Source organism: Oryx dammah, unplaced genomic scaffold (genome assembly GCF_014754425.2).
Source record: "Oryx dammah isolate SB20612 unplaced genomic scaffold, SCBI_Odam_1.1 HiC_scaffold_19, whole genome shotgun sequence".
In the NCBI taxonomy this organism is placed as follows: Eukaryota; Metazoa; Chordata; class Mammalia; order Artiodactyla; family Bovidae; genus Oryx; species Oryx dammah.
Window position 1 is genome coordinate 66,801,173 of NW_024070203.1, and position 12,550 is coordinate 66,813,722.

The 12,550-nt window shown below is 34.8% G+C and overlaps 1 protein-coding gene across 1 annotated transcript in view; it reads right to left on the bottom strand.

Annotated features, from left to right (window-relative positions):
- Nucleotides 1-12,550, bottom strand: part of LOC120879074 (fibrocystin-L) — a 177,423-nt gene that overhangs the window by 143,718 nt on the left and 21,155 nt on the right. Inside the window, exons 5-10 of the mRNA XM_040262130.1 lie at nt 10,967-11,024; nt 9,633-9,726; nt 5,979-6,032; nt 5,358-5,431; nt 4,201-4,243; nt 62-132 (exon numbers count right to left, since the gene is read on the bottom strand). Of these exons, the coding sequence (XP_040118064.1) occupies nt 62-132; nt 4,201-4,243; nt 5,358-5,431; nt 5,979-6,032; nt 9,633-9,726; nt 10,967-11,024 (394 nt within the window). The remainder of the gene's footprint in view (nt 1-61; nt 133-4,200; nt 4,244-5,357; nt 5,432-5,978; nt 6,033-9,632; nt 9,727-10,966; nt 11,025-12,550) is intronic.

The window sequence follows — 12,550 nt, forward strand, 5'->3', positions numbered from 1 at the left end:
TGAAATAAAGTATATGCACTTCTCTTCCCTTGCCTTCCCCTCACACAGAAAGGTCACATACCTGCATATGTTTGAAACATTGAAATTTTATTGAGAGAAGAAACAAAATATGCCATTTTTTCTGGTAAACTCCTGTTTAAAAAAAAAGTAAAAATTCTTGCTTTATAAATGACCTTTATTTTAGGAAATTTTCTTTTACTTGATAGAAATCATATCAAAATTTACAAAGGACCAAGAACGAACTTTTGAGGAAAATAAAGATGTTCTATAGCCTGTTTTTTTTAATCCACAAATATACCAAACACATTTGCCAGCACTCACTGAACTGCACATTTAAAATATGCACTTTTTATTACATGCAAATAAATAAAGTTCAATAAAGTAGGAATTTGTATTAACTTAAAAAAATAAACACACAGGAGGACTGCCCTTCATAAAAGTTGGGCTCTATGGATGACCACCTGGGGTTCTTATAACCCATTTAGTGATAGAGTAACTAACATCACTGAACTCTTTTTTAAGCTTCTAATTACTATGCTATTTAATTCTTATATCAATCCCATGAGGTAGGTAATACTCAGAGAAAATTCTTCTTAGTCAAGATCAGTGATTTCCCTGGCGATCCAGTGGTTAAGACTCTGCCCTTCCAATGCAGGGGGCATGGTTTCGATCCCTGACCAGGGAACCAAAATCCCACATGCCATGCAGCATGGCCAAAAAAAAAAAAAAAAAAATTAGTTGACTGTTATCTTAGTCAAGATCACAAAGACAGTAGCAGAAATGGAATTTGAACCAGGCAGTTTGAGTGCAGAGCCCTGGGTACTACACAGTTCTCCTCTCCAGCCACTAACTTACATGAGATACAAAGGATGAGTGAAGGTCACAACAGTCCACCAGTTAAGTCACCCTTAATAAACACAGAGCCTATTCATGTTTTTGATAGATACATACTTGGACTTCCATAGCCTAAAGGGCTAGGAATGGAAAGAATATGATCCTAAACCCGAATGCTTTCTCTTAATTACCTCCATTACATTCATAATTAGAAAAGTTAAGATATTCTAATGTTATCTAAGACTCCAAACTCATTCATCATAATTAGAGCACAATGAACCGGAATCTATAAGGATAATGGAAACCTTTTGGTGGAGACCAACAGTCAACTCCCTATGAATCTAACACAGGCATTATACTGTGCATCTGCAAAGCTAAAGAGTCCCTGAAAATATGCTATGCTAACTTAGTTATTTAAGAGGTTCACACTGGATTTTAAATGTTTATATTATAAGCCTTTCAGTTGACTTCTTAAAGATCTAAAATGAAGCCAGTTCCAACAATGTCTGTGGTCAGATCCTGTCTCTAAAAAATTAACTCTGCTTTTTAAGCTGGTGGGGAAATTGCCTCCTGAAATAAAATTTGAATGTAATTTATTTGGTATGACACTGAGGTGATTTTCACTAATTCATTGATAATAACTAGGCATTTCTCAATTAAGAGAGTCTCATCTAAACCTTATCAGTTTGGAACAGCTGTTGTTTGAACTTGGGGTAATAGAAGAGGGAAGGTTGCCCATTAAAAGAAATACAGAATGCATACAACATTGTAAATCAACTATACTTCAACAAATTTTCTTTTTAAAAGTAATACAAAATAGATGTCACACGGTCTCCAACTGTTTCATCTGATATTCAGGAATGCTCCAGAAATTTGTAAAATATGGATTTTATTAATTATAAAATGACAACATTTTAAAAATGCCATGTAATCTTAAAACTAGATTTTTAAGTAGTAAATATCGTGTTTTTAACAATCACCTTAAATTCTTAAGACTGTTTTATATAGAAATACAATTTCTTAAACCCTGAGACACTTAAACAAAAGGAAATCCATTGGCTTAAAAAAGGAAACAATGATTATAAGTCAAGATCACAGTATTAACAATTTTATGCAATATTTTTGCCTATATATGTACAAATTTTCTAATTTTGGGGGTATGTTAATGCTGCATATTGACTTATGTATACCTATCAATCACAATCAAGCTCAATCATTCAAACCTTCTATTTTTGGATAATTATTTCTCTGAGAGACGTATGATGAATTTGGCAATTAGCACCTCTCATTCAGACTTAGAACTAAGAATTCACTTTTCTCACCTTAGGAAGAATGACATTGACAGCATAAAGGAACCATATATAGTTCACAAAATCATTTAAAACTCAATATCATTGCTTCTAACACATTTTGCTAATATTTCAATAAAATCCTATTGTCTGATCTTATCAAGTTATATTTAAGTAGGCCATGTCCTTACAGAAAATCACAGTTAAGTCATGGGACTAAGTTACTGTCCCATGTAAACCATAAAGGTAAATCTTAGCTCTGTTTACATATCACCCACTCTGGCTTTATCTTGAATTATAAAATTCTTCAAGATTTTAGTGCAGTATATATTATTCTATAATAAAGTGTCCAGTGGTTAGGACTTGACACTTTTACTGCTGGAGCCAGGGTTCAATCCCTGTTTGGGGAACTAAGATTCCACAAGCCACGAGTCATGGTCAAAAAGTAATAATAATAAAAACTTTAAAAAAAGAAAAAAATACAGTCCCTCGGCTTTGGGAACCCACAATTTTTTAAAAAGTGTGCCTCAATTTCTTCAGCTGAAAAATGGTACTAATAGTACACATAAGGTTGTTTTGATATTCATTAATGGCTTAAAATAGGGCAGGTACACAGTAAGTCTCAAATTTAAGTATTATAGTTATTATAATTATAAATAATTTTTTAAATAATTAAAAGAAATGTCCAGCCCAGGTTTATAACTTGGCAATAAATCTACTGACTCTAGGTGCCTAGAACTAGCTCATCTATAAATACAGTGATAATGGATTTAGTTTCACCAACCCAACTGCATTTCCATACATGCAGGGACCAAATCTCATCCTTCTCTTACAGCCTGTAAACAATGAACAGGAATAACATCTACTTTGATTATAATATTGCCACTTTCCAAACTTTTAGTCACTGAGTCTCTCTTCAGAGACAAATAAAGTCAACAATTTTCCATCATTGGTCTACTACATTAGTATTGGATGGCTAAATGATGTGACTTATTTGGATTTCAATCAACTTTACAAACGGGAGATGCTATGACATTTTGGGAAGAACAATTTAGGTTTGGCACATCATGGTCCTGCCCATAAAAGGCCAGCAGCATGCTCCAATGACTGGGAGGGCCAACAAATGCCCAAAACACACCCTTGTGAATGTTCCAGGAGTGGGGTAATCCCCCCACGGTAGAGAATCCTGGGTCAGGGCGTTAAACAGTGATAAGATGTGGTTCTGTGACTGAGACCCTCCATCGGTCATGGCAAAGCACCGGGACGAAAGGCTTAGGTCCTGGGGTCAGACTGCATGGGTTCACATTCTAGCTCTGTTTCCTACCAGCTGAATATTCCTAGGCAAATCATTTAATGTTCCTAAGTCTCGCTTTCCCAGTGTGCAATATGGGATAGATGAAAACATCCAATTTATAGGTTCTCTGGGAGTATTAAGCCAGATAATATATGTAAAGTGCTTAATGCCATGCCTGCCATAAAGGTTCTTTATGATATCTATGAGTCTTGCAACATGTGTTGAGATTTGCATATTCTCTTATTTCTATAAGGTCTTTCTGACTGAAATTAGGATATCTGGAAATAAGTTCTAGTTTTACTAGAAATCATAAATATAAGTTATTAATATTGGTATTAGAATGAACAATTAAAAGCTGTAGCTACCATCTTTCACAATTCTATTTGTCTTGATACTTTAAGAGAAAATCATTATCAGGTAGTATTAACCATGAAGCTTTATTTATTCTTACATTCAAAAAAAATTAGTTATCAAAACAATTTTATAAACAAGAAGGACTACAAAACATAAAATATCACTTTTTCATATCACAATCAAAGATTTTTTTTTTATTCATTGTTTTAAGTAATGCTAGATTTCCCAGCAACTGAAAGGCCATGTCTGAGACCCAAATTACTAGTGAACAGGAGTTATAGACTCCTTAAATGTTAATTTGGGTAAAGAGATTAATTTTTTGAAAGTAATTAAGTTTTTAATCTAGGGATATATAGCACAAAGTAAATATACACTTTTATTTTCCCAGTTGAATCAATTATGAAAATTATTATTTACAAAATGATCTACCTTCCATAATCACTATCCAAGATGAAGCTGACATTGTGATGACCTGGAATTAATTAAAATACACAATCAATTAAATTCTCAATCACAGGAGAATAATAACTGTATATTATAAAGCTGATTTAAAAGCAAAGAAAATTAACACCGTAATTATGCAACGATCTACTAATCCTCAAAGAAATGAAAACAAAATATCTTAAAGAAACACCTACTACTTTAAGATATACAAATAAGATGTCTCAAGGTTGTAACCAGGAAAACCTCACAAAGTATAATAATGAATGAAGAATAAAAGAACATATATGCAATCATATTGCCCTCAATTTTCTTTCATTCATTTAACAGCTATTTAATTGGGTCAGTGATGGGTTGAGAGGTGCAGGGTGAGCACACTATCAAACGGAGGATATAGTCAGTCAAAAGCAACGACACAGAGAACTAAAAACTGTGATAAAGCTATCAAGGAAAAGGAGAACAAACTTTGAGAATGCAAAGCTGGGGATCAGGCTTTTTCGAAGACAAGACATTTTATCTGAAACTTTCAGGACTGGAAACTTGCGAAGGCTGTGAGGCAGAAGGAATGTGTATATGTGTGTGCGTGTGTGTGTGTAGGCGTGTGTGTTAGTCGTTCAGTCGTGTCCACATAGACTGTAGCCCTCTAGGCTCCTCTGTCCATGGAATTCTCCAGGCAAGAATACTGGAGTGGGTTGCCATTCCCTTCTCCAGGGGATCTTCCCACCCCAGGGACTGAACCTGGATCTCCTGAGTTTCACATGGATTCTTTACCGTCTGAGCCACCAGAGAAACCCAAGGCAGAAGGAATAAAGCTCATTAACTAAAATGTTTATGATTCTGAGGTACATAGAGCAAGGAGTAAAAATCGGAGTAAAATTAAAGCTACAGGTAAACAGCTAAATTAGTAATGGAAACATTTAAATGACAGAAGAAACGGAAAAAAAAGACACTTGACACTTCAGTGTGAATCTTAGAAAAAGGTTTATCATACATGCTTACGTGATGCTGAAAAAAACCCAAGGTAAACAGGAAGTGCTAATATTAAAAAAAGGGATGAGGCCACAGGAGCGGTCTAAGAGAATGCCAAACAAGGAAATACAGTCAGGCATTTCTGAGAACTATGATAAATGATGGTCAACACTTACCAATGTAAGTTCCACTCATCTTACAAACCATAGAACCCATGTCTCCATTTGGGTGATCTAGTTTTAGACCATACCTAATAAAATATGCATTTAATTTCAAAGCTTACATTGACATTGAAGTTTTAAAATATTGTGTTTCCCTCAAAAAATCTTATGAATTTCAGAATATGTATCAGGACAGAAACTGTTGCTACAACAAAGATTTTTGTAAAATGAAAATATTTCCCAATCTTAGCTGAAGTTATTTGAATAAATATTTCCCAGTCTTTGTTGAAGTTATTTAAAAATTAAATATTTCACCATTAATTTGGTCATCCCCATTGATATTCCTTTTAAAGAATTTAAAACACTACCAAGTGAAACAATTATTTGATAAAGGTATTTCTCAAAACACTTTTCTCAAAATAATTTAAACAACAGTTCATATCATAACAGACTAGAGATAGTGGAGATCAGGTTACCATCTAACTATATCAATGACTGATAAATTACTATATCAAATATTACAATTATACTGTTATAAAGCATTTGGATATGCAATATTGCTAGAAATTACTATTTAAATCTAGTATGTTTATATCTACTATTTATTTTTCTAAAAAAAATATTTGAATTACTTACAAATTATCAGACTGTGATATGAGAAGCTCACAGGGCATTCCTCCAATATAAACTCTGTATAAATATTTCATTGGAAAAGATCAAGTTGTGTTTAATATATTGTTTCAAAATGCTCTCCTCCCACCAAGCTTACTGCCACCTTATTTTTTTTCTCCCAATCACTTAATAGTATCCATCATTCATTCAACAAACATCTGCTAAGCTGCTAAGTCGCTTCAGTCGTGGCCGACTCTGTGTGACCCCATAGACGGTAGCCCACCAGGCTCCCCCATCCCTGGGATTCTGCAGGCAAGAACACTGGAGTGGGTTGCCATTTCCTTCTCTAATGCATGAAAGTGAAAAGTGAAAGTGAAGTCGCTCAGTTGTGTCCGCCTCTTTGGGACCCCATGGACTGCAGCCCACCAGGCTCCTCCGCCCATGGGATTTTCCAGGCAAGAGTACTGGAGTGGGGTGCCATTGCCTTCTCCACAACAAACATCTACTGACCATTTATTATGTTACAGTTTTTGCTCTAGATGCTGGAGCACATCAGTGAGCCAAGATCTCTGCTGTTATAGGACTGACAATATAACTGGGGAAGAATGACAATAAACATGATAATCATAACATATTTGGTGTGTTGTAGAGTGATTAATACTGTAAGGGTAGCAAATGTAGATAACAGGGACTCTTCCATCTGAAGTTCAAGTAATTCCAATACAAAAGTTTCATATGAGTTAAACAAGGCTCACGTCTCAAAATAATTGGGATGAAAAGAATGTCTAACAGGATCAGTGCCAATGAAATGGGAACAAGAAGCTGAGAAGGATTAGAAGCCGAGAGGAAAATCTGCCTTCACATTTCTTTCCCCAGCTGACTAGACTGACCTATTACTTTAAGGCTGATAGAACCCAGTGATACTGGGAGCTTGTAGGTAACTGACAGCTATCACATTCTTTGCAACACCAGACTAAATCCCCAGCTTCTGGGACAGCAAATCCAGATACAAAGTAAGGCCAGATACAAGCCTGAATTATAAAAAATGCATATCTGCTAGCAGAGAACTTCGAACTTTTTAACATAGTTTTCATACAAATTCTTTCATTTGATCATTACATTAGGTTATAAAGAAAGTAAACTGAATTAGTATACCTATTACAGAAATGTATAAGTTCATATTCTCTTTCTAACCTTTTGTTTCACTGCAAATAAATAACAAACTTAGCAGCCAGCATTTACAGTGTTACTACATTAAGTCCTGGCAACTTATGCGTTAGTACTTACACGTTAGTAACTAGTATCCTTCCATTTTACAGATGAAGAGACAGCAGGGAGGATAAGTAGCTTACCCAAGCCTGCAGCCAGGAAGGGGCAGAGCAGGAATTCAAACCTAGAAAGCTCTGCTCTAGTGTACATTCTTTGCTAAGTTGCCAAGTCACTTCAGTTGTGTCCGACTCTGTGCAACCCCATAGACAGCAGCCCACCAGGCTCCCCCGTCCCTGGGATTCTCCATGCCAGAACACTGGAGGTGGGTTGCCATTTCCTTCTCCAATGCATGAAAGCGAAAGGTGAAAGTGAAGTCATTCAGTCATGTCCGACTTAGCGACCCCATGGACTGCAGCCTACCAGGCTCCTCCATCCATGGAATTTTCCAGGCAAGAGTACTGGAGTGGGGTGCCATTGCCTTCTCCAGTACATTCTTAACCATACCCTATAATTCCTACAGTGGTGTGGGTTTGCCTCTCTATGGTAATATTACCCTATTTGCCCTTAAATACATATATTTAATTTTTTTTCCCTCACTCTGTCTTTTAGACCAAAAGCTCCTTTAGTAGGCACTAGGTCCTTGAGTCATTTGCATGTCCTCTATCATTTGTACCTGGTCTGAATGTGGAGATTTGGCAAACTGACAAAGCTTGTGAGAAGCAGAAGCAGCTTGGGTGCTCAGTCTCCTGACTTTCGGTCAAGACTCAGCCCATTCACTGCTTCCACTTAAAAATTCAGGCACAGTAGCGTCGGATATGACTGAAGCGACTTGGCCACAGAAGCAGCAGCAGAGTGCCTTGAGGGCTCCAGAGTCACAATGAATGTGATAGAAATGAGATAAAAGCAGTTCTAAAACCTTCGCCTATAGATCAATGTGTGATTTTTTTTCTACATTTATATATATTAATAGTATCTCAGGGTTACCAGAGTATAGGGGCTGGGCAGCCTGCTCTGAGGTCTCTTCTGACTGTGATTCTGTGGTTTCATGAAATAATTTCTATCCATTCCTTTGTATTAAAGATAAGTAAATTTCAACTACAGAGCAGGAAAAAAGGAATCACTTGAAAGTTAAACTTTCTATTTCCTGGCATCATTAGGGAAAGGATGACTTAGAAAAATCTGCTTTTAGAATTGAGATATAAAACATTCTTAATACTCAACCATACAGAAATAGACAAAATACTTATACTAAATGGTCCATATAAAGTGTTAAATATTTGTTTATTTTAGTAGTCCTTTTATTTTATATAAGGAATCAATAAAAATATTTCTAGAATAATAGATTTATGCAAATATGATTTAATTGAGAGCTTTGCCCCATAGAATCATATTTATTTCATTTAGCAAAACCTTTCAAATTGCATATTTTATAAAATTATATGTACACATATGTGTGCTGAATATTAATTTATCCATTTACCCATTTTATACATGTATTCAACAAGCATGAAGTATCTTGGAAACTGTGATTTGATTCTGTGTGAATTTTTTTCTATATTTATATATAGTATCTCAGGGTTACCAGAATATAGAGGCTGGGTAGCCTGACCTCTGAAGTCTTGTCTGACTGTGATTCTGTGATTTCAAGAAATAATTTCTATCCATTCCTTTGTATTAAAGAGAAGTAAATTTCAACTACAGAGGAAATGAGCATGACTTCCGGTCTTTTAAGGCAGGACAGAGATAACCCCACCAATGCTGCAGGAAGTTACATAACTCTAGCGACATTGCTATTTCCTGCCCAAAGTGTGGACAATACTTTTGGTAATCAGCAATGTTACCATCTGGTACATAGTTAGAACATGGAGGAATTAGGATTTAAATCCTAGCCTCTTAGTACATTATTGACTTTTTTCAGTTTCAGCTCTCCCCCATACACCATGTGCAGTAGAAAAACTGCCAAAATGCCTGTTGGGAAACTTGCGTTCTCCTCCTGACCTTTACTAAGCCATGGACCTCTAGGCTTCAGAGGTGTTTTTTTTTTTTTTTTCTTTAATATGTGCAAAATGAGGCAGCTTGATTAAGTAATAAAGTTCTCCAGTAATGAAGTTCTGTGATTTCAGCTCAATTGCTATTAGCCTTCTTCCATGTACCTCCTATTAATAAAGTCCATCATAGAAAAATAAGCAGTTTTGTCAGACCAAAAGAGAAAAGTATATTGGCCATGGTTTCTCCTTTTTTTAACTTTTTATTTTATATTGGAATATAGCTGATTAACAATGATGGCCATTGTTTCTATGCCAATGAACTATGCAACAGTCTACTTTTCCTTGCATAACATCGCTGGAAAATACTGGGACTCTCATCACATTGTAGTGGTTTTTAATATCATTGGACCCATTATTCATGGGATATCACATCTCATCTATGAGTTATAAGAATATTTTTGTTGCCACATCAAAAACTTACCTCAAAATCCTCACATTTTTCCCATTAGAGCTTAGTGCCGTATTACTTCCATAGACATCAGTGAAGATTCTGCCTCGGATTGTTATTAGTGTACCTAAAAGCAAACAGAGAAAAAACTCAGTGCAAGATCATCTATCTATATATCCATACATTTAATATTAAAACTTTACAGAGTTTCCCAATAAACCCAGCATTCAGACACTTATATCTTGTGTTCACTATATCGTTTAGAACTGCTCTGAAAGTTCTAATAAAAAAATAAATCATAAATAAATATGTATAGTATTAAAGAGGTATCTATAAGTATTTATAGCTTAAGAGGTGTTTCGTGGAAGATAGGATGAATTATTCAATAAATATTGCTTGGGTCATGGGTGATTTATTTGAGAAAATGTAAATAAGATCACTACTTAATACCAAAAAATGAAGTAAATTCTAGGTAAAATAAAAATTCAATATAAATAATAAACCCACAAAAACTCTTGAAAAATAAGTAAAAATTTATGTAGTATTTCTATAGTCAGGATAGTGGGATCCTGACTATAAAATGAAGGCAGCATAAAATGAAGGGAGAAATAACAGAGGTTAAGATCTATAGATTGAATAATAAAAATTAAGTGATGACAGAAACATCATTAATATATTTAAAAAGCAAACAATAAATTAAAAATATTTCCCATCAGTAAGATATATATATGACATACAGTTTTAAAATACAAATAATTCTTGTAACTTAATATGGAAATAAATGACTAGCCTTAAATTACCAAAGAGCTGAACTGGTAATTCATGAAAAGAAGAAATAAAAATCTTTAATAAATACAAAATTAATTACATAAATCAAAGAAGTGGAAAAATTCGGGAAAAAACTTACAATACTTTTCACATAAATTCTTTTTATAAAAAAAAGGAAAAGGAGAAAAGACCTTCTGCCTCCCAGTAACCAATGTCCACTGAGCTTGGAGGAGGTGAAGCCAGGGTCAGCCCCTTAGGGGCTGGTATAGGAGTATATTTTTCACATAAATTCTTGAAAAAGCAAGAGTACCTAGAATTGTCAAGGTTTAGAAAGAAGGACATTCTCACATATTCCTGTTGGAATTACAAGCTGATACAACTATAGTTATTATAAAAACACTAGAAGCCAACTAACATTCAATATAGGGAAAGTTTAATATATTATAATAGATTTAGATGCAACTACTAAAAAGCATTAAACAATCTCTATTTTATAATCAGAAAATGCTATTTATAAATTTTTAGGTATCATATATTTTACATACTAAAAATTAATTACTATAAACCAAAAAAAATATTTCAGTTGTTATATAACAGACCTGGAGTTCCAGATAAAGGTGTGATGCTCCTTATTGTTGGGGTTCTGAAACTTTTTGCCTGCAAAATAATACTGTTGATAAGCAATCTTATCTCTATCTTGTTCCTAATTTTATGAAATATCTCTGCTTCTTTCATTATTTTATATTTGAACAACAGCCATAATACAAGTATGAAAATATTCTTTTTTATATATAAGAAATAGAGTTTAAAATATTACTCTGATTATTCAAAATTTTTTTCCCTGTCCATAAAAATCATCTTTCATTTCAAAATGTTTCTTTTTGAAGGTTTAAAATTCAATCAGCCTTTTGTCATCAGTGTAAGCCAAACCATAGTAATAAAGCTGTCAAGTAAAGACTTTTAAGAATTTGGTGGAATAAAATTAAAGAAAACCCTACAAAAAGTTGGCTTAAAGCTCAACATTCAGAAAACGAAGATCATGGCATCTGGTCCCATCACTTCATGGGAAATAGATGGGGAAACAGTGGAAACAGTGTCAGACTTAATTTTTTTTTTTATTTTAATTTTTACTTTATTTTACTTTACAATACTGTATTGGTTTTGCCATACATTGACATGAATCCACCACGGGTGTACATGCATTCCCAAACATGAACCCCCCTCCCACATCCCTCCCCATAACATCTCTCTGGGTCATCCCCATGCACCAGCCTCAAGCATCCTGTATCCTGTATCGAACATAGACTGGCGATTCGTTTCTTACATGATAGTATACATGTTTCAATGCCATTTTTCCAATTATCCCAACCTCTCCCTTTCCCTTTGAGCCCAAAAGTCTGCTCTACACATCTGTGTCTCTTTTGCTGTCTCGAATACAGGGTCATCATTGCCATCTTTCTAAATTCCATATATATGTGTTAGTATACTGTATTGGTGTTTTTCTTTCTTCACTCTGTATAATCGGCTCCAGTTTCATCCACCTCATTAGAACTGATTCAAATGTATTCTTTTTAATGGCTGGGTAACACTCCATTGTGTATATGTACCACAGCTTTCTCATCCATTCGTCTGCTGATGGACATCTAGGTTGTTTCCATGTCCTGGCTATTATAAACAGTGCTGCGATGAACACTGGGGTACATGTGTCTCTTTCTATTCTGGTTTCCTCGATGTGTATTTCCAGCAGTGGGATTGCTGGGTCATAAGGCAGTTCTATTTGCAATTTTTTAAGGAATCTCCACACTGTTCTCCATAGTGGCTGTACTAGTTTGCATTCCCACCAATAGTGTAGGAGGGTTCCCATTTCTCCACATCCTCTCCAGCATTTATTGCTTGCAGACTTTTGGACTGCAGACATTCTGACTGGTGTGAAGTGGTACCTCATTGTGGTTTTGATTTGCATTTCTCTGATAATGAATGATGTTGAGCATCTTTTCATGTGTTTGTTAGCCATCGGTATGTCTTCTTTGGAGAAATGTCTATTTAGTTCTTTGGCCCATTTTTTGATTGGGTCGTTTATTTTTCTGGAATTGAGCTGCATAAGTTGCTTGTATATTTTTGAGATTAGTTGTTTGTCAGTTGCTTCATTTGCTATTATTTTCTCCCATTCAGAAGGCTGTCTT